Source organism: Antechinus flavipes, chromosome 2 (assembly GCF_016432865.1).
Source record: "Antechinus flavipes isolate AdamAnt ecotype Samford, QLD, Australia chromosome 2, AdamAnt_v2, whole genome shotgun sequence".
Lineage (NCBI taxonomy): Eukaryota > Metazoa > Chordata > Mammalia > Dasyuromorphia > Dasyuridae > Antechinus > Antechinus flavipes.
The window spans coordinates 312,744,905-312,768,368 of record NC_067399.1 but is presented as its reverse complement, the minus strand read 5'-3'; the positions used below and the strand labels follow the sequence as shown (position 1 = coordinate 312,768,368).

Genomic DNA, 23,464 nt, shown 5'->3' with positions numbered 1-23,464 from the left:
CGAAAGAAAGAAGACAACAAAGACAATGAAGAAGAAGATGAAGAACAAAAAGAAGAAAATGAAGACAAAGAAGATGATAAAGATGAAGACAATGAACAACAAGAAAAAGAATACAAAGAAGATGAAGAACAAGAAGAAGGAAGAAGAGAAGAGGAAGAGGAGGATCAGGAGGAGGAGGAGGAGGAGGAAGAGGAGGAAGAGAAAAGAAAGAAAAAATGACCTATCTCCAACTTATGTTAAACTCAAAAAATTCTATCTTTCTGTTAGATATCATTCCCACAGTCCTTGTATAATCTTCTTATAACTCCAAAACAGTTGTTTGATACATAATTTATCATCTACATGCTCCAAAATCCTGAAAATTATAATTATTAAATAAACCAAAAGATGACAGTGCATTACAACCTTCTTTAGCTCAATCAGGACCCTGCCTTTAAATATATCCTTTCAGTACATTTCCATGATGGGACAGTTTTATCTCAGGTCTTCAAAATAGTCTATGTCTCTCCACAAGGTTTTATCTGAGAAATTATATTTCTTCTCAAACCGGTTTTATTAGCATTTCTTCTACAAATGTTGTTTTTCTGCCCTTTTCCGAAACCAGAATGTCTTCGTTTGAAAGGGGCAGTACTTTACATAAATATGCAAGAAGGAGCTAGATAATACACCAGAAAGAACTTGCCATTTATAACCATTGGTTAATAACAATAATTCACATTTATATAATGATTTTTGATGGTGAAGTACTTTGCAGCCACAAACTTATTAAGTAGACAACACAGATGTTATTATTTTTAATCAATGAAGAATTGAATGAAGAAAAGACTCAAAGTAATAAAGACTTGTCCGATGACACACACTTAATAATAGGGCCAGGACATAAACCCTTCTTTGTATAGTTTCTAGAACTGCCACAAGTTATAGAGGGATGATGTATAGTCGATAGCTATAGACATTAAAGCCCAAATCAAGTGTACAAGTTATGTAACATTTATGAGGCTCAGTTTCCTCAAATGCAACTTGATTGAGTTGATCTTTGAGGTCTCTTCATGCTTTAGAGTTATGGCCGTCTGGTCTGTGAGGATATATTGCTTTCAATTCAATCCAGTATAAAGAAAAGGAAAAGAAGAATCAATATGTATCTCTCAATATATATTCTCATCCATTAATTTGAGTTCCATTTAGTAAAACTAAAACAGGAGGGATTCTTTTTGAAGGCATGTTTTGCTCACCCAGTCTATGATTTTTAAACCAGGATCAAGTGCACCTATAGAATCATAAAGAAGATGACTGATGTGAGATGGTTTTGTTCACTAATGTCTTGAACTGCACATAGTTCTGGGCTAAGAAAATGAATATCAATTTGATGAAAAGCAAGGACACCAGTTGAGATGCTCAAATTTCAATCAAAGGTCCAAATAAAGTTTTTTGTTTTTGTTTTTGAGGAGAGGATGTTTCTGATTTTTTTCCTTCCTTATGGTTTAAAATGGGTAAGAAAAACGAATTGTAGAAAATAACTTAGGACTTTTTTCCTCTATGGAAAATGCATGAAACCCTTCAGTATAGCATGATTCTTGGCCCAAAGAGTATTTTGAACTTGTTTTGAAGAAATTTTTCTGAAACTCCAGACTTCTGTAATTTACCCACTTCAAGTCTAAAGGCAAGAGAACAATCATTAAAAACAAATAAAAAAATTGACATAATGTATATCTTTCCCAAGTATCCAAGTATGTTAAGAAGTCTTCCTATAAATTCAAATACTTATAGAGGTAATGCTATTCAAAAAATAAAACTTCTCTATAAATACCCACCCAAATGGAAAATATAATAATAAAAATCTGCCCTTATCCCAGGATGGCTTTCTTAAATAAATGAAAGGAACTATGAATTGTGGGGCTATAAATATATATATGCTGACACCCAATAAAGCAGAGCAGAACAAAGTTGGACTATTTTATGATGATGTCATTGGAATCCTGGGATATATTTATAGCTATGTTAACAGTCAACTTTTTTTAAAAGAACTTTTTATTGTCTTTCAGATTAGTACAGTTTAGATCTGCTTCAGTCTTTCTTCATTTCTCCATTGTAACTTTTCTGTCAAACTTACCATTTCCTCCACATTCTGAAAAAAAAAATTAATCTCTAGGATTTTCTTTTGTTATTATTTGGAGAAAGAATTCTGCATTTTAAGGGCTTAAGTTGTATCTAAGAAACAAGATGAGTTGTTTTTTTTTCCCTGATACCTCTTGACCCTTCTCTTTTTGAGCAGTCATGTTAGACCATTGTCTTTGACAACCAAGTTGACAAGTGTTACCTACTGGCAGTGAAATGGCAAGGTAGTTTCTAAGATTCAGTGAGTGGTGGGCTCCAAATATATTATGAGTTGAACACAAGTAATTGTTACTAGTCCTCAGGGGTACTGGTTAAGGATATTATGCAAGACTTTTCTTAGGAAAAAATGGTTTCTAACACTTAGCCCATTCAGCAAATTTGCTTCATTCTTGTGTAACAAGAAGGTCATAATTGTGTAGCAGGGTGGCAAAAATTCGTCAGACATTTGTCTAGGGGAGATAAAGTAGTTGAGCTTCCTAATATATTCTAATAGAATAGAAGCTGGCCCCAGATCCATGATGCTAGACTATTTTATTCCTTAGGCAGCACTATAACAAGATAGAAGAGATTAAAAAGTCAGGATGCAGACCAACTTATGGCAAAGCTCCCTGGAAAAAGTTATTATTATTTTCTAATCTGTGTGTAGGAGAATAAATAGTAGAGAGGTCCCATAACATATTGAACTATCCACTATAGATAAATGGATGCCTATAGAGAAGGCATTGTTCACATGAGGTCTGTGGAGGAATTAGGTGGATGATAGACAGACAGACAGACAGATAGATAGATTTATATATACATACATTATTATTATTATATATATTACAATATAATTGGTTTCCCTTTTTTCTATATTTTTCTATTTTTTATTTTATTCTATATTTTTATTTTAAAAATGACATTGTGAAAAGAGGTTACATCAGATTACCAAAGGGATCTATGACACAAAGAAGTTTAAGAATCTCTGTAATGTTTGGTATACAGTGTAAATTGTCAAAGGTAGTCATCTCCAGCAAGGTTTTTCAAGTTGTGGCCCACTGAGTCTTCTTAGGGATGCTTGATAGGTTTCCACAAGATATTTCATAAAAGTATAAGATTTTATGACCCCTCTTGTTTTAGATTTGCAGAAAGGTCTCTTTAAGTCTAGTTCTTCTCTTCTCTCTGAAAATTATACCCTTGTCTTCAGTCTGGCAGTGTGCTTATTCCCATGAGCAATCAAAAGACTCATCCAGCAAATGCTCCAAGTGTTGTTCTCAACAGGTAGAAAATGTATTACATTTGTTTTGCTCAACTTGGGAATAAGAGAAAAAGGAACTGAAATAGTTTATGAGGCAACATTTCATGGTGAGGAAAGCAAGGATTTTGAAGTCAGAAGACAGAAATGGAGAACCAAATTTTGAGCCAAAAGACTTGGGTTAATATCTTGACTATAATTCTTACCATTTGACTATGAACAAGTCCTTTCATCTCTATTAGTATTGCTTTCTTTCTCTGTAAAACATGCAATAATAGTATTTTTACTCAAAGCTATAATTAGAAATTCTGTCAATTGAATTGAGGGGTGGGATACAGATTTGGATATATGAACTTTAAAATGCTCCCAGGGTGCAAACAGACCCAAAAATGCCTCCTTCTTTTCCTAATCTCTAATCAACTTTTCAAGAAAAAAAAATGACTTGTGTATGGTTTGAGGGAAAGACGTCAAACCTCAATACTCAAATCCCATTGGGAAGAAAGATCCACTGTTACCACTCTGTGGTGGGGAGACAGCAACCATTAGTCAACACGAGACTGCTTCTGGGAGAAGGATCTGGATGAGCCAGACAGGAGAGAAGCATCTCTGGAATTTGGCAATAAGGGATAAATTGCAGAAAGTAAGTCATCTGGTAGTTTTATATCTTGACTAATTATTCTTGCCATCTGGGTCAATTGCCTCTACCTGCTGAAAGAACATACCTAATATCATTCCTTTTTTATTTGAGGATCCCGAACAAAACTTTGGTCAATCTAAGATAAAGTTCTGCTCACTCCTACGTTATATCATGCTACTTTCCAGGGTTGTTGTGAGGAAAACATTTTGTAATTGTTATAATAAAATATTTGGGGGCAGCTAAATGGCTCAGTGGATAAAATGCTGGGCCTGGAGTCAAGAAGATCAGGGTTCAAATATGGCCTCAAACACTAGCTATGTGACTCCAGGTAACTCACTTAACCTTTGTTTACCTCAGTTTCCTTGCCTAGAAAATGGGGTTAATAATAGCACCTACATTCCAAGATTGTTATAAAAACTAAATGAGATAGTAAACACTATTTAAATGTTAAATGTGATTATTTTTATATTATTATTATAAATCATGAACAGTTCAGTGAATCTGTGATCAATATGAACACTGCCTCCAGGGATTCAGATAACAATTTATCTACACTTTCTTACCTCCTAAAACTTTTGCCCATGTCCTCCCATAAATACTTAGGAAGTCCATGCAACACACTAGAAAACTTTTTCCTGGTCCTTTTACATTGCATGGATAACAATAGAACACATGAACTATTAATCTGTTGTCCTTTCACTACAGAACTTACTATATGATTGGGTCACTCTATAAATGTAAGCAGTTATGACCTCTGACTTCTGATTTGTAAAGTGATTAAGTTCAAAGGATGGAGGAGAACAATATGTTGGGTTAGAAATTCTTCTCCCAATTCCCTTATTTTATCTTATATTATTGATATATTATCTTTAGTATATTATATTTTTGAGGTAACTATACAAAATGAAGAATCACTTATTTATCTGTTCAGTTAACAAGGATTAAATGCCTACTATATGAAAGATCTTCTTAGTTTCAACCAGAGTTCTTATTATACATAGAGATTAAAGTCCTGGGGAAATGGAGTTCTGAATAGATATATGAATAAGTGGGACAGAAATACATTAGTATGTGAGACATTTAAAGAAGTGTGTGATCTGGGTACAATTTGAATAGAGCTGAGTAAAGAATAGGTCTGCCTTTAGCCATGACAAATGGGAAAGTATCATAATTTCTCTCCACCCTACCAAAGGTTCTTGAACATGTTGCTAGATTTTTTCCAATTATGATATTGTTTTTTGGAACCCAAAGCTAGACTGTCTTTTATCCCACCCAGTCACTAATTTAGCTTCTGAACCCCTTTTGGTGCAATTCATCCCCACCTTTGTCTTCTGTTCTTCCTGCTTTCCTCCTCTAAGTAAGTGCCTCTAGTGTTCATTACAGGACAATGAAAAGTGTGTGTGTGTGTGTGTGTGTGTGTGTGTGTGTGTGTGTGTGTGTGTGTGTGTGTTCTAAGATGGTTTGCTCTCATTAAATGCCCATAAATTAGCTTAGGAGAAAAGAGGTAATAATTAATAGTAATCAACATTTGTATAACACTTTCTACTTTATTATTTCACTTCATAGTCATGACAACTTTGGGAGATGTGCTATTGTAATTATAATTCAGAAGACTGAGGCAAATAAGTTAAGGGACTTATCTAGAGTCACACTGCTAGGTGGATGTCTGAGGCTGGATTTGAACTCAAGCCTTTCTTATTCTAGGCCGAGTGCTCCAGTAACTGTCTATGATAGAAAAAAAAATATACATATATATACCCACATATATGTATAATATATTTATATGTTTTACATATAGTTATGCATAAGTATATATAACAATTACATATGCATATATACATGACTATATATACATATACGTATCTATAAATGACTAACTTAAGATCAGAAAAATAAAATGACTTAAGTTGCAGGAATGCTTTTATTATGGATAAATACTTTGTTTTCTGCTCTATTTGAAAAGAAAGAGTTCTCTAATATATTATCCTTCTGGTAATTAGGGAGGCAGTAGTAGAATAAAAAATGCTTTGGTTCTGGACTTAGTAATGTTCAAATCCTCTTTCTAACATTTACTATCTCTGTGATGCTGGAGAAGTCAAGGAACTTCCCTAAACTTTATGTTTATCTCTAAAACAAGAGGTGGGAACAGTCTTTGGGCGATGCTCTCCCATTATCCTTAACTGTGTCTCTACCAAATTTTTTTATGGGGATGTCACAAACAACATTGGTTGATTTTTATGCAAAGAGAAAAATAAATAAATTATAAATATGATGAGTTAAATGAACAGTTCCAGCTGTGATATGCCAGCAGCATTACCAGATTTGGGGGCTACATTAAGTATTTATTTTCTTTTTACTGCCTAACAATGAATCAATTGGGAGGTTCATTTATGCTTTCCATGTTTCTTCTGCTAAGTCAAAACATGATTCTAAAAAAAGGCTCAATATCCTTTTAGAAAAAAAAAAAAGCATATTAAATGGAAAGGTGACCTGTTTATCAGGCTTCTGTTGTACCTGTCTTTCTCTATAAATGCCAAGAACACCCAGATCATTTTTTTAAGTAAGACAAAGAATGTTAGGAACATGTGGATATGTGTATGAGTATACAGGAATATTGAAAGGGCTTATAATATTCTTTAAAATGAAATGTTAAGATCTATTCCTTACTTTTCTGCTGGCAATACAATTGAGCAATTAGAGTGTCCTGCTACCTCAATTTATCTATTTATTATATAAGGAGTTTTATGAGAGAATATATGAGATATATAAGAATCCCTGCCAGAGAACTTATGATTTCTAAAGAATTGTTTTAGTAGCAAAGGTCTATCAAATAATACAATGATCCTGTGATAGATATGTACCAGAATTTAGCTTTGAATGAAGTCTTCTGATTCTATATTCAATGGTCTTTCTCTTGTGTTATATATGGTCTCTCTCCACTGTACAACAATGGTGATGAGGGACTTTCAGGCTGTGTACTAGAACTCTATACAAGACTATTGGAAAGAGTAATATTTAGTATGAGGCCAGTGTTTATCAAGGAGTTTTTAAGGTCAAGGAGTATGGTGCAATTGGAAGGAATGCTATATTTGTAACCCAGTGATCTATGCTCAAATTCTGGCTCTGCTAGTGGCTACTTCTGTGACCTTGGACAAGATATTCCTTTCTCTCGATCTCAGTGAAATGGGGACAGGTATTGGGAGAGGGATTAGAATAAATATCTCGAGGTCTTTACCTATGATCTTATCTATGATAGAGCATCTTGCACATGATATTTCACTGGATAGCTCCCAAGCCATTATTCCACACCTATGGTCCTATCTCTGATTGACCATCTTGCACATGATATTTCACTGGACAGCTCCCAAGCCATTATTACAAAAGTATATACCCTCCTAAAAGGATATTATAATAGAGATTCAGTGTTTGTAAGATGAAGTGACATTAATCATTTCTGTAGCTGTCTTTGCTAAAAAAATAAAATAAAATAAAAAATCCTTTCTCTGAATAGTTTGTTTTTAAATGATAGTACCAGGAATAGTCAAGAAAACCCTTATTTAGAGCCCAGAATACCAGGTGACTGACTTCATCTGCAACTGCCTTGCTGTTTGACCTTGGATGCAAATCATCTTCTAAGCATCTTAAAGATTCCAGCCCCTCTCCACCAAAAAACCCAGGAGGGTATCCATTCCAAAGATAAAAATAATATCTTTGGATCCCTAGACAATAAGGCTTTATCCCTTACCCCCTTTTTGGAATCCTCAGGAATTGTGTTTTAAAAGGTGCTTTGAGTTCAGGAAAAGAAAAATGCATCATGGATGCAAGGTAGTGAGTGTAGTGGCTTGATGGGCAATCAGATTAACTCAAAAATGGCATTTCTTTTTCCCAACAGAATAAACAAATAATAGCCTCAGGACTGCAATCATGACCAAGACCCTTTCAGCCTTGGCTCTGCTGTTTATTGCTTCTGCTTCATTCGCCTTGAGGGAGAATGTTACCCATTCTCTGGCATGTCACTGCTAAGAGGTACAACTGCCCAGCACCATTCTGCCAGCAGAAACCTGGGCTAAGTTCCCCTCTTGGTGTCACAGATGGTCACACTGTTTGGGAAGCTTTTCCTTCCTCCCGCTCCAACTGCAGGTACCACCTGGATGCCAACTTAATAATGTGCAATCTTATTTCTACTTCCTGAGCATAGGGCATAAATTTGCAGACTTTCCTCTTCCCCTAAGAGGTTGGGGAGGATCCTTAACCTCCCACATCATCTTCTCTGACTTCTATCCCAGTTTTCCCCCCTCCATGTCCTTCCCTCACTGTCCTAGCTTTGTAGAATGCATCTTTCCCTTTGGGGCTCTCCTTTTTTGCAGGAGAACCGGTCCTAGCTCACTCGGAAGTAGTTTGCGAGGGCCAACAAGTAAATTAACCTTTGGACTCTGAAATTCAAAGGGAGATTTGACTTCGCGTGTACAGAGGTAGAGACAATATCCCTGTGGGAAAGCGGGGGAATCAAAAAACCCGGAAAGACCCTCAGCCCAGGATCCACTGTGTTCTACATGGTCTGCTGCCTCAGACTTTACATCTTTCCAGCAGCTGAGATGCGAGGTGCTGTGGTTCTGCCCTCGCATTGGGAACTAAGACTCTTAATTCCAAGGAGAGAAGGCTGCCCTGAGGAGAGGGTTGCAGAAGAAGGGAAGAAGTGGAGGCATCGCCAGCAACCGCTTTACTTCTGCTGCTGACTCAAGGGGTTTTATTTTTATTTTATTTTCTGGTTACTTCGTTCTCTGCCGCTCGGTCTCCCGCGTCAACCCCATCTTCCCATCCCCACCCCCATCCCATCCCGACCTCTCCTGACAAATTGCAAAAGAATCCTCAGTCACCCTAGTTGATTTAATGAAACTGAGAGAAAAAGGAGGGAGACAAAGAACCAGGATACACACCACACACACACACACACACACACACAGAGTTGCGAGTTCACAAGACGCCACACAGAGAAAGAAGAATGGATGGATGTTTGGACGCCGGGGATAGGGATGAAGAGACTTGCGTTGTTGGAAGGCATGCCTCTGAGAGAGAGAGAGAGAGAGAGAGAGAGAGAGAGAGAGAGAGAGAGAGAGAGAGAATATGTGAATGTGTGTGTGTGTGTGTGTGTGTGTGTGTGTGTGTATGAATGGAGGGGAATGGGGTGGGCGCAGAGCCCAAGGAGAGGGCTGGGATTTCAGGTCCCAGTTCCAGCCCCTCCTTTCTCAGGAACCAGCCAGTCCCCTCTGCAGAGTGTTCTGGCTTCAGTGATTTGCTCTCCCGAGTGTGCCCATTTGCATACGGCTTGCCCATTTGTGAATTTGGCTTCCTAACTCCTCGCTTCAGTTCACCTGAGCTCCAGAGTTCCCCTCACTTTGTATGCGCCAGCCCCTCTGCCTTCTTCGGACTCCGCGGGCACTGCTCTTACTCGAGCATCCCTCCCTTTCCCAGGATCCCACCCTCTACACTCCCCTTGTTTCCGTTTCTGTTTCTTTTCTTTCTTTTTCTTTTTGTAGTTGTTGCTGTTGCGGTCTTCCCTTATCCCCCACCCTGCTCCCCTTCTCCTCACCCCCTGTCTTTCTCTTTCTCCTCCTCTTCCTGCTGCTGCTTTTCATTTTGTTGGGAGACCTAGGAAGAAACGGAAGAGGATCCATCAGTGCCCTACCAGATCGCACAGGGTTAACCACAGTCTCCGTTCTCTACTGCCTAGAATCAGAGGAGGAGAAGAAGGAGAACACCCCCTCCTTTCAGCACCCCCTCCCCCCTTTTTGCTTGGCAGTTCTGCATTGCATCGCTTGGTAGTGAAGAAGCAAAAGAAAAAAATGTTCAAACTCCTTGGATGTTGGGATACACTAACCTAAACCTCACTTGGGTGTTCTGCTATTCTGCTGTTTCTTTTTTGTTTGTTTTATTTCGGGGGTTTTCCCGCTTTTCTTCCACATGTGATATTCTTGGAGTTTTGGCAATTAGAGTCATCGGGATCCTGGGTACCTAGGAGGAAACATCACAATTGGAATATTGCTGGAGCCTTTCGTGACATGTGTGGTGTTCCCCGGCTCACCAGAGGCTTTGTACATCAGGGTGGACTCTGGCAATATAGGTTCATTCAGCACTAGGGGGAAAGGATTGGGTTTTTATTTATTTATTTATTTTTTTGTTTTGTTTTGTTTTGTTTTTTGTTTTGTTTTGTTTTTTGCCATTTTGTATCTTTGTCTCTTCCCTCCGGATATTCACCTCTTGCTTGTTTTGAAAAAGTGTGTCCCTCACCTCCTCCAAAGACAAACGCCTTCTTCCTGCTATGATGGGCCTCAGGGCATCATGAACTTCATTTTTCTACCCTGGCTGGAATTCAGACTGCCCATCTATAGTTCTGCAGTGCATTGACCATGCACCTGAGAATACACACAAACACCTTGCCCGGACGGAGCTCGCCTCGCCGTCCTGCCTGGACCCTTGGGATCTGGTCCCTCTTTTGGGGATGTATCGTCAGCTCTGTGTGGAGTTCTTCTAATGTTGCTTCATCCTCCTCTTCTTCCTCTCCAGTGTCTCACTCTCAGCATGAGCACCATTTCCATGGCAGCAAGCATCACTCAGTGCCTATTTCTATCTATCGTTCCCCTGTCTCCCTTCGAGGAGGGCACGGTGGGTCTCTACTCTTTATCCTTATAACTTGTCATAGCTTTTGTTTCAACTCTTTCCTTCAGGAAGAATTGGGGGTGGGAGAATGGGAGAGAGTTCTTAATTTGAAAAAAAAAAAAGAATAGAATAATATAAATGAATGAGAGATAAATGTCCCTTTCCTTTTAAAGGCTAGCTTCCTCTCCACTCCTACCACTAACCCTGTTTTCTTCGAGCCTTTTCTTTTACTTTATCCCTTTCTTTCCTAGTCCTAGAAACTTTTTTCCTTCAAAAATTTCATAATGGCACCTAACTTCTTATACAACTGTCCAGTGTTGTACTTTGAGAGTTAATTCATTCATCTTCCTTTTCCTTATGTTAGTCTTGTTTGGAAAGCTAGTGTATAGGAAAGTTAAAAAAAAAAAAAAAGATCCTTAGATCCTCAGAATGAAATTAATTGTGCCGATTAAACTTCTGTGGATCATTTTGTACAACTGTAGGTCCCGGAAAGAAGGCTCTTACTTAAGCTTGGGAAACATAGAAAAGACAACAAATAATCAGTGTCCAGTTTGATTAACTCTGGCAGCTTTATGTGTTCCTCTGCTCTAAAAGCGAAGATTCTCTAATATTGTACATATTCTGCTGCATATATTTATGAGAGAGGAAGCATGGTACAAAATAAGGTTAAACCCATTTGCAATTTACCCCAGTGGGCTAAGCTGCACACAGTAATAAATTCTGTTCAATACTTGATGCAGATGTGTGAGAAGATGCTAGAGTACACAGCATGAGTGTGCATGTCCATATATTATAGGGGAAATATGTATAATGTGTATGTTTAAGTTAGAAAGGATCTTTTTTTGGTAAATATATATTCAGCTCTCAGTGGGCCATCTCTGAAGGGTTGCTGTTTTGAGTCACGGTATGAGCTTACTATAGTAAACTGTTATAAAAGAGCTACAATATTTGTTTACTATGCACTACACTCCAGTGGTGAGAAAAGTAAAATCATAGATAAATCTCTTACCACAAAAGTAGGTAGCCCAAGAAGGACAGAGCATGTAATATCATGTAGTTCCCCTGCCCTGACTTGGGTTTTGAAGACCTAAACTGGTATAACATGAAGACCCCATTCAGGATGTCATCTTTCCTCTTGATGCTCTTCGCCCTGGGCTTCTATGTGCTGTCTGTCATGTTAAGTGGAAGCACATTGAGAAAATGCCAACACTCACTCTGGCTCTTGCTCTGTTCTCTCTTTAAATTTTATTTGATGGAGTTGTCAAGCAGCTCAGAGCTTGTAAAGGGGGGATGCTTGATCTTGAGCTAGATGTTGTTTTCTCTCTGGCTCCTGCTGGGTCTAGTATATGGGCTTCCTGAAAAACCTAGGGAGAGGGGGGAAATAGCAACATATTGAAATGCAAACTGGCAAAGAACATGAGGGAGGGGTTGAGATAGAGGGGTAGAGAGAGTGGGAAGAAAAAATGGGGTGTGTGGGAAATAAGCTAGGCTATTCCTAATAACCATAATTAAACACCCAAAATGCCCTGCAATAATTAGCCAAATTTGGCTAATTAGTGTAAATGATCAGCAGGGACATGGAGATTATGTGTTAGTTGGAGGTTGCATATTGGCAAGATCTTTATGTTTTTGCTTTAGTCTCTAAACAGTTAAAAGCAACTGCTGGTGTAAGTGATGGAATCTAATAATCCATCACTCCCCAGGAGTTCTGCACTTTCCTTTCTCCCAGTGTTCACTTTCCCTACGCTGAGCTGAGGATTTGAGCCCTGTGCAGCTTAAACGTGGCTGTTTCTGTGTGCTGCTGTTTTTCTTTCTGTCTCTGTCTGTCTGTCTGTGTCTCATTCTCTCTTTTTGTCTTTCTCCCTCCCATTTGTTCTTTTAGTTTTTGTATTCTGCCAAGTCAATCTGATTCTAAACTCAGTTTCCTCTTTAGCCTATATGTGAGATTTGGGGTGATAGAAAAGAATAGGTAACTATTCTAAATTAAATGATAGTTGATAGTCCACACTTGAGCGTGGACATTTTCAAGTCTTTGTCTTTAGATTAAAGGAGCAAATGCATAAGAACCATGCACTCTAGGTTCTACATGTCTCCACATTTTGATACAAAATTAAAAAGGGATGCAATTCACAAAAGGAATTTAGCTTTTAAGTTCTTTCTTTCATTGAGTTTCAGTTCACTGATTTAGGTTTGGGTGAGTGGACTTATCTATATTAAATAGGTCATTTTGTCAATCTAACAATATGTCTGTGGACTTGAAACTAAGGTTCAAGGCAACAGCTTTTAGGCTACTCTTGACCTAGCTGTTGCACTTAAACATTGATCTTTTATATTCCATCTCATGAGTCTTGAGCCATTATACAGTTTTTCTAATATGTCTCAGTTCCTACCTGTAGCCCATCTACCAGATTTTCAGAACTGGACCAAAGTAACCTACTAAGGAAAACATTTTCGAATTTTAATAGAGAGACTGAAGGGTTGCAGTTGGGGTGTTGTAGTACCATGAAGTAGATGTCTATTACATAGATTACCTTATATGATACACTGATTCCAGTCATATTTCTCAATTGTATATAAAGAAGAAAATGCCCTCCTTTTTATGTCTGCAACATATATAGGAATTCTCAGTCTCAGAAACTGCTATGTAATCTCATAAAACCAGAGACCCCACATAATCCTCACTTAAGAAACCAAAAAAAAAAAAAACAACAACAACAACAACAACAACAACAACCAAACAAAAAAACCCTTGTTCAATTGGGTATTGCTTCTTTATCCTTTGCATATTTATTGGGGTTGAGGGTGGGAATGAATAACACATTCATCTAGAATGTATAGTTTGGGGGGTTATTATTTCTGCAGGAGAGTTTGAACAAAATCAATCCTAGAAACAGCATAAGTGGGGAGTGGGGAGGTTGTGGGGTGAGGGAAAGAGAGAGTTACAGAGAATTACTATATCAACAAAATACTTTCTCAATATGTTAAAATAATTTCATAAATATGTCCCTCTAAGTATAAATATTTAGATCTCCCACTTCTTCACTGGTTTCAGTGGCCAAAAGGAATTCATGAGTGTCAATCATCTAGAGATGATCCTTTTCTACATTGAAAGTGATCGGTTCTTGAAGCACTTACAGGAATGCTTAAAATCTTGCCCTTTTGGCAAATCCTATCAGAATGGTCCCCTATATGCTATGATGAGAAATAAGAGAAAGACAAATGGAAACTTAATGAATAGTCTTTTTGTATGTTTTCAAAAAATATCTCCTGAGTCGGCCATGATCACACCAAATAATAATAATAATAATAATCATGATAATCAGTGACATTTATATAGATTTCCCAGTTTTTCTGGGCACTTTTATGTTGTGGATCATGTCTTTGAGCTCTTGCATTGACCTGGGGAAGTAGGTTTTGTAAGCATTGTTATCCTCATGCTGCAGATGAGAAAAATTAAGCTCAGGGATATTATATGTCTTGCTATTGGCTCTCAGCAATATAAATATCAGAAGCAGAATTTGAACCCAGTCTTCTGGATTCCAAATCCAGCTCTCTATGTGTCTTTAATTAGGAGTGAAACTATTTTTCCCATATCAAACAAAAACACAAAACTTCTGACCTGTCTACTTTTTAGAACCACTATTTGTTATTACTTTCATGCCTTTTCCCTTCTGAAATTTATCTCCTGTCTCCTTGATAATTCTGGGGATAATTGCATGTGATTTTTCTATAACTATAAAAAAAAACCTTTCTTAATAAAGCAAGGGTGGAAAGGCACACAATGAAAAAGTTTATGAAGATTGAATTTTTTAAATAAATAGATCTTGTAAAAGGTAAATTTGCATGCTTATTGTCATTCAGAATATTCTTCTAAGTTTTTTTTTTTTTTTTACTAAAATAGCATGTTAGCCAAGTGACTGTGGTATTTTTGTGTGACTGGTGATATTCACTATATACATACTAGAATGTCTGTACTTATTCACCTTCCAAATATCAACATTCCAAAAGGAAATTACCTGTGATTTTTAATTCTTCTCCTCATCCCTCTTTGATTGCTAGAAATTATGTCTGCCTAAACAGTGCTGAAACACAGAGGCTACTTGTCACCTAAATTTAGGAGAAAGAACTTAGGTTCCTTTGGTAGAAACAACTGAGCTTTGTACCTTGATTCTAGTTAAATGAGAATAAAAGTAAAAACAGAATCCTCCCAGGGCCTATACTTTTCCCCTCCCACACCCAACTGAATCTGTCTTTAAAAATTAATTTGAGGATTCATTTCATGCTTCTTGACTTGGGTACATTTTCTAAAGTTTGTTCCTCGGACAAAATTGTCACTCAAGATTCTGCCACAGTGTCATATTTTGAAAAGAAGGGTTTTAGGAGTCATCCCAGTTCGACAATGTCCCAATATAGTTCATTCTTCTCCTAGTTGATGAAGTACCCTACCTATTATAACAATATTTGCCAAATTCAGTTTCCTGACAAAAGATAAATCAAAGAAACTACAAACATTAAATTTCTCAGTCCCTCTACTTTTAATAGCATTAGACACAATTCAGTTTATTGGTTAAATATTCATACATAATGGGGAGAATGCCAGATTATCAAGTCAGAATAGACCTGTTTGAATCTTGAATCAGGTTGTAGCTACAGAAGTCTGAACAAATCTCTTAGCCTTTCCCTTTACCTATCTGTAATTTGGAGATGGTGACCACATCTTATAGGGTTGCTGGGAGGATTAAATGAGATGATATACAAAAAGTACTCAGCAATCCTTAAATGGATATTTAAATGTTCACAATTATTATAACAAATGCTGGAGGAAGAGGTTGGGTAAGGAAAGGACTCCCATTTGTATTATCTTGGGATCACAGATCTACTTTGCCTTATTTGGTAACTGTGATCCAATATTGGCAGGAATAATAACTGCAGCATCCCCTCCTTAAAGAAAGATGAAGCTACTAACTTCCTGATAGTAGAACCATGCATTCAGTTTTTGTAGTCATGAGCATGGATTTGTACTAATCTAACTAGCACCTTTGCTCAGCCAGCTGCTCTCTAACTGCTTTCTCTGCCTTCCATTCCAGGGCCGGGGGTTGCTGAATAATTCATAAGTCTGGTTGACAGATAAAATGAGTAGATTTATATGTTTTTGGCCTTGGTGATGAATTAATTAAATTGACTTCTCCCTCCACTCCCCCCATGCATTACTTTCTGCTTCTGGAATTTGTAAGCAAATGGGATGGGGTAGGGAGAGGAGTATTTCAATTTCCATGTTTAGACCATCATGTGAAGGTGGATAGAATCCAAAGAAATCATATCCCTGACTTTTGAAATAAGAGTTAGGATGGAGAGGAAAAGGAAAAAGGAGATAAGTATAAATAGGCTCTAAAGAGATTGGTAGGCATGTGTAGGGAAGGGGATGCTTCTCTTACCCAGTAGAAATCAAACTACTGACAAATGCCTGAAAATTCATAATCCAAATTTCATTCCTTTGCCTTAAATCAGAGACTCTTTACCTTTCTTTGCCTTCAGTGCACTGTGGAAGCCAATTAAACCCTTTTTAGAATAATGTTTTTAAATGCAGAAAATAAAGTACAGAGTATTATAAAGGGAACCAACTATATTTGAAAGTGTAATTTAATTCTGCATTCAAGTTCATGGACCCCTTGAAGTCAATCCACAGAATCCTTGGGATTTCATGGACCCCAAGTTAAGAACTGTTTGCCCAAGATTTAGTGATTGTTTAAAATTTTGGTAAGGGTATCTTGTTAAGTCATATTATTCCTTTAAATTAGAAAACTTGTGTGAATCTTTCCTGAAAACAGTTGAAAGACAGGAGAGCTTAAATACCCTGAAATATTGAGTATAGCGAAATAGTGGTTGTATTTGCCATTATCATGAAGTAGGGGTGGGAGTATGTTGTAGGAACTTAAAATTTGGTCAGAAAAATTCACCTCATCTAGAATTCTAGCCAGATCTGGTGACTGGGGAAACGGGTTAAAAAATAATACATATGTTATATAGAGATTCCTTGGTCTCCTGTTAAAAGTTTCAAAGTGAAAAAAGCAGGTAACAACTTCCCCATACATTAAACATCTATCCAAAGACAGAAAACTACATTGGCCTATATGAAAAAAGTTAGTGTTTTTCATATCTTTTTGTTTGCCTCTTTTTCTGCTTGCTTGTTTCTCCTTCTAATCTTCTTTTTGTGACTTAGAGCTTGGACTCCACATGTCTGTATGGCTAAATGTTCTGTAGGAATATTTAAACTATAACCTACTTCCTCAGGAGCCCCCTCAAACATGTCTTAGAGTGTATTCTGTAGTTCTTTTGCTCCTCACTTTCTGCCCAACTGCCAGATGACTGAATTTATGATTTGCTCTTAAATTAACTTTCCCCCTCTATCCTGAACACTGTTCCAATTCTCCAGTTTTCCTATTTTTTTCTTTTCAGTAACTTTTTTCAAATCACCCTGAAAACTTGTGTTCTCATCTCATTTCTGTGATTGTGTGATCTTGGGCAAGTGACTTTAACATTTATGAGATTCATTAATTTCTCATCTTTTAAATGAATTGTATCAGATTACTTCTAAGGAACAATTCCAACAATAAATCCATTATCCTGTGATCTCATGATATTACTAATAGAGAATGGAAATGGCTCTAAGAAATATCAAAATGCAAAAAAAAGTATAAACTGTAGCTTATCTTTTTTATATGCCATGTTATAAAAATTTCAGTTTTAAATTTTTTTTCTGTTTTTCTCATCTATGTGAGTCCATTTTAACTCTTGACTACTTAATTAGGATGTTACCAAAATCATATTAGATAAAATATGTAAAAAATCCAAAAACTTTAGAACTATAGTATACAAATTTAGAGTATTAAGTCCCCTCCCACTTTCTGACTATTTTTACTAAGCTTTAACAGATAATGTGTATGTTCAACATGACAGCTAATTAGACAGAGTCCCTATGTAAAAATGAAGCAAGTGATGGTATATTTCAATAGCATCTTCTCTTGCTCTTTCAGTTTTTGTATTTTTTTTCCTTGATTCCTGATCCTTGAAGACATTGCTTGGTTTTTCATTTGTAAATTAGAGCTTTATGAGACTTGGGTTATGTCTTCTTTAGATCCTAGCTCTAGGACCGAAAGGAATCTCAGAGACAGACCATCTAATCTAGCAATTTAATTTCTGCAGTTAAGAAAATGGAGACCAAATGAATTTGTAAGATGTCTAAGGTCACATATATACTTAGTGTCAGAAGCAGAATTGGAAGGGATGTCTAATGATTTCACATCAATTGTTTTCATTGTACTATGCTGCCTTCCTCATTGGCTCTTCTACCCAATTTGATATGAATGATAATGAGCATAATAGAATTTTAATCTTGCCCATTATCTTCATTTTGTGCCTAGCAGAGTGCTAAATACATGTTTGGTGTTCAGTAAATACTGACTTGTTCATTCATCAATTCTAAATGCATAGATTTACCAGTTCATCTCACTTACCAATCTACAGAAAGTCTCTGTTATTTTAGTTCTGAGGTTGCTACATGTGAAGAAAGCTTAAAACATATTTACTCTATGGTAGCAGAGGGACAATATTCCCAAAGATGGACTTGGCTGTTTTGTTAATTGGCTACTATCACTAGAACTATTTATAACTCTCCCTCTAGCTAGGGATCCATTAACACAAATCAGAAGTATGAGTCAACTAATTATAGGAAATCCCTTATAGACATTTATCCCTTCCCCCATTCAAGAAGAATGAATAAAAAGGAGGACTTAGAAAGAATACCAGATACCTATTTGAAAATAATTTCAAATCTGGAAGAAAAAAGAAATCAGCAATTGGGGTCTGACACCCCCAAAAATTGTAGAGCCTTTGAGAAAATGGACAAATAAAAACATTCAAAATGTGGTGCCAAGATTAAGTAATGAAAATAATTAGATTTGGAATTGTAGAACATGAATTTAAATCCCAAATCTTTCATTTCTTATTTGTGTGACTTTGGCCAAGTTACTTAACTTTTTGAATCTCAGTTTCCACCAAAATGAAGGGATTAAAGTAAATAATCTCTGAAGTTCCATTTAGCTCTAAATATATGACAATATGATCCTATGATATCTGAATGTCCATATTAATTTATGGAGGTAAGCATCATGCTTCATTTAGTGAAATGATTTTTTTTCTTTTTTTAATTAATAATATTTTTTCCAATTACATGTAAGGACAATTTTAACATTCATTTTTTAAAAGCTTTTGAGATCCAGATTTTCTCTTTTACTCTCTCAGAAAAATAATCAATCTGATATAGGTTATACATATGCAATCATGTAAAATATATTTTCACATTAATCAAGTTGTTAAAGAAGAAAGAACCAAAAAAAAACCATATGCAAAAATGAAAATATACTTCAATCTGCATTTAGATTCTACCAGTTCCTTTTCTGAATGTGGATAGCATTTTCCATCATGAGTCTTTTGGAATTGTTTGATCGTGGTATTGCTATAAAGAGTTAAATCCTTCATAGAGGATCATTGTAGTGCAATGATTATTACCCTTTGAAATGGCAATTTATTTATTGTGTCTTTATTTTGTCCTTTATTTAACTTTGTGTCTTTATTGTTTCTCTTTTCCTTCTTGGACCCTAAATCTGCCCGGACCTAGAAATGTTAGAGCAAACATAATCCTAGTTTTTCCATCCCAGGAAACATTTCTGACACAGAGTGCATTCTAATAATTATTGATATCATTAAACTTGAACTGAGAGCCAGAAAAACTAGATTTTAATTTTATCTTTGCCCCCAACCTTGGACTTTGAATAAGGTATCTGGGGGAAAAAATTGTTCTACCCTTCCTGCTTTCAGATTCTTAATTCCTATTCTTAACTGTCCTTTATCTTTACTTATATTTGAGTGTATCTGTGTTTTTGTTTTAGTAAGACAACTGGGATGTGTTAGTTTTTCCTTCTTCATCTGTAAAATGAAAATGTTAGTCTCTATGATCTCTGAGGTCCCTTCCAGCCCTAAGATTGTATGATTCCATGATTCTTATGTCTTTAAAGATACCACAGTGCATCTTAAACCTATCTAACTTCTTTAGGCCTCCCGATATTTTATTGGTCTATTTTCTTCACTATCAAAAGTACTTATAGCCAAGCTACTGACCAGGTATTTTCTTCTTACTTTGACTTGGAGTTTTAACGTGACAAAATAACACATTGTGATATTATAAAACCAGTTATTGGACTTTATTGCATAGTAAGTGGAGATGGGAAGAAAGAAGTTTTCTTTCATTTCGTTTATTAATATTATAAAATGGCAGTGTTGTTTATAGTTTTTTGCTGTGTTTGCAATTATTGGCTCTAAAGAGAAGGGGACAAAAAACCAGCTGAATTTAATATGACTTAAATGTTAATGAAACTTTTTTTTTCATTCTCCCAGAACTCCTTTACTATAACTTTCTATCTTGTCATGAATGTAGCAGAAACTTGTTAACATCCATCATGCTGAAAGTCCCATAAATCTCTGTGATCAGGAAATAGATGTTTTGGTTAGCTAAATATTCTGGTTAAAATAGTTCTGATTTATTTCAGACTTCTGCATACTCCTAGAGCGGACTGTCAAGTTCTTGATCATTTTCTTACAGGATGAAATGAAGGTGGGGGTGGGGTAGGAGAGAAGGAGTAAAATGAAAGTCACAACAGTTGAACAAGGAGCAGAATAAAATGTTCCCTTTATCTCTTCTCCACAAATAGTATTTTAGAGCTTCAAAATCCCTTCATCTCTCAAGTAGACCATTGATCTTTACAAGATTAAGCTAAATTCAGCTCATACAGGCTCATGAGAGAGGATTGTTAAATTTTCAGTGCTAGAATTTATACTTTAGAAATTAACAAGTGCTAAAAATCAGAACTTGATTAGTTTTCCTGTAAATTATCTAGACTTAAAAGTGTTGGGAAAATATTTATAACATAGATTAAACCTAAAAGTAAATTATATGTCAATTTTTCTTCAAAAACTGGTTGTTAAACATTTACAGGCACAAAGAGGATCTAAATAATACTTTCTTTTTACAAGTAAATGGAAAGTCCCAAAACCATTCTTTGTATTAGAAATTTACTTGGGTTTAATAAACTCCTTTTTGAAATTGCAGACAGATTTAGAAAAACTAAGTTTGTGACATGTAACACCTTAGTATGAATGTCTTTACTCAGCTACTTCCCTTAGGCAACAATCATCATTTAACGTAAAGAGAAGTGGACTTGCAATCTTGAGAGCTCTAGATTTGACCCAGTCTATGATGCTTCCTAGCAGAGTGATCTTAGAAAGTCACTTTTCTCAACTCCACTTTCCTCATCATAAATTAGAAATAGTACCTGCAATACTTACCACATTACAGTTGTTTGTTTAATAAGATCATGGATATAAAGTATTTCAAATCTTTTAAAACCTACACAAGTATCAGTTCTCATAAAATAGATATGTATGTGTATATACAGACATATATACAAATGCATGTATATATACACATGTGTATGTATATACACATATACACATACAGAGAACTCTTTTTTAAGCTGAGCTTTAATGGGATCTCATCACATTGGGAGAGAACAAAACAGCTGCCTTATAAAATTAGAATGATGGGTTGTCTGTAAAGGACCTTATGAACACAACACTAGAACTAAACTTCCCAGATTTTATGAGATAGTTTTAATTTTAGTAAAAGAAAATATACTTTTCAAAAATATTAATAGGAGGATAAGATACAGGTTAAAATCTTGGCTCTGCTTTTTACCACACGTGTGAAGGGCAGCATATGCTTCTTTAGACTTTATTATAAGCATCTGTAAAATGAAGGGGTTATAGTCACTGATCTCTAAGGGCTTCAACTTCAAAATCTATGATCCTATTCTGCTGGTATTGTTGGGTTAGCTTAAGAAGTTCAGTTGTGGGAAATAAACAGAATGTATTATGATTTTTTGGTTTAGAAAATATGGCCATTGAATTTATGTACTCGGGACACAAATACCTGCAGAAATTCAGTGGCCATATTTTCTGAACCTTGACTGTATGGTGACAAAGGAAAAAATAAGACAATAAGCAAAAAAGAGGAGAACCTTGTTTCTTAATTAAAAATGTTTTGATAATTGCATTTAAATAATTATAATCCTATGTACTTTATTATATACACTTTAAAATGTTATTCTGAGAAGAGCTGCCCTACAACCTTCACCAGACTTCCAACAGAGTCCATGAAACGCACAAAAATTTAAGAACCTTTGGTTAAAAATTTTTGAATTTTATAGTAGAAGTAAATATAGTAAAATCAAGAAGGTGATCATGCTCCTTCCTTTATGAGAAAAAAAGAAAAGCCACCTGTGATCTTAAATAATTAAGCAAGGTAGTATAGCTTTTGAGTTTATAAGCCTATAATCAAATTACAAACTTATACCAAAAGAAACTCTTCCAATCTGATTGTATCCTGTGTGGATTCCAATGGCTTCATATTTCCCCAGTCATTTTCCTCCTTTAGAACTTCTTTAATATTGCCTGTATATTTAGTCGTGGGCTCTGAAACTCAGAGCATTAGCTGAATTATTAAATGGTTGAATTTTCTCCTTTCTCAGGAGTGAAGATCATTAGAGGTAATTAAATGTCCAGGGTCTTTCTATACTGTAGCAACCAGACTCAGATTCTAGAGTTCTGAAGCAGGCTCTCTTTGCCTCTTTAACAATCAGGAAAAAGTAATGTTTCCATCCAAAAAGAAAATATGGGCACTCCTCTCACTGCTTTCTCTCCTGCTTTAGAAACTTTCATAGTATTGCTTTTCAAAGACAATGAAAGGGTGTTTTTCCTTATTGATCCAGGAAACGTCAAGTAGGTAACTTCAAAAGCAGATATGTAGTGCCATACCCCTATCCCATTACTTTCCTCACACTTAAAAAAAAAATTCTTTTATATTAAAACATTGCTGTGTATACCCCGAGTGACTTTCCCCCAAACTATGAATTTCAACTATTTCCGACACTGTCTTTCAGAATTTGAATATAATTACACGCTTTGAGTGCAAATTGTGGTTTTTGCTACATAAAGAACTAATGGAAATGATCTGCCTGTTCCTGTAGTTTACAGATTATATGCTCATAGATCTGGGGACATATATTTAGGCTGCTTTTCTGTGTGGTGTATTAAAATGAAAATGAACTCTGTGTGAGCCATGGTGATTGCTAAGCATTGTAACAGGCTGATAGGGGACAATATTAAACTGAATCAGGGATGAAGTTTAACTTAACATTCCCTTTGCCCCTTTAGTCACTTGATGTTCTTAAAGATAAGAAAGGTAAAGAAAGAAGGCAGGATAAGATAATAAATCAACATATAGGAGAGTCAAGCAAAACAGACTTTCACATTGTCTGTGTCCAAAAATTTTATCTCAGTCTATATGTATTAGTCTTTCATATCTGTCATATGTGGACAGCATTCCATCTATTGCTCAGAATATCATAGTTTTGTTTTTCTTTTCTCACTGTCCCCCAATGGGAGGTAAAGGAGAAAAGAAAAAATGCTTAATAATTGAAAATGTATTTGTGAGTCAATATGTAAGAAAGAGAGAGACAGACATATAGAGTCACACGGAGACACAGAGACAGAGAAGCACATCATGGTTCAGAGGACATGGGTTTAACCTGAAAGGGCAAGTTAGAACTTCCCAGAGATTCAGTTTCCTCAAATGTAAAATGATTAGGGGTTCCAAAACTTTTTATGTATTGCTGCTCCTTTGTTATGCTGATAGTTATGAACTGCTT

General features: G+C 36.0%; 1 protein-coding gene across 30 annotated transcripts in view; it reads left to right on the top strand.

Annotated features, from left to right (window-relative positions):
- The window catches only part of NRXN3 (neurexin 3), a 2,067,316-nt gene that overhangs the window by 1,332,038 nt on the left and 711,814 nt on the right, over positions 1-23,464 (top strand). The window contains exon 1 of one of the 30 annotated variants that reach the window (XM_051977494.1): positions 9,261-10,649. The exons of 25 other annotated variants lie outside the window; for them this stretch is intronic. In XM_051977494.1, coding sequence (XP_051833454.1) covers positions 10,394-10,649 — 256 coding nt within the window. In that variant the 5' untranslated portion in view covers positions 9,261-10,393. Of the gene's footprint in view, positions 1-9,260; positions 10,650-23,464 lie in introns of those variants that run through there. 4 more of the 30 variants (XM_051977498.1, XM_051977492.1, XM_051977493.1 and 1 more) reach the window with 4 other exon arrangements.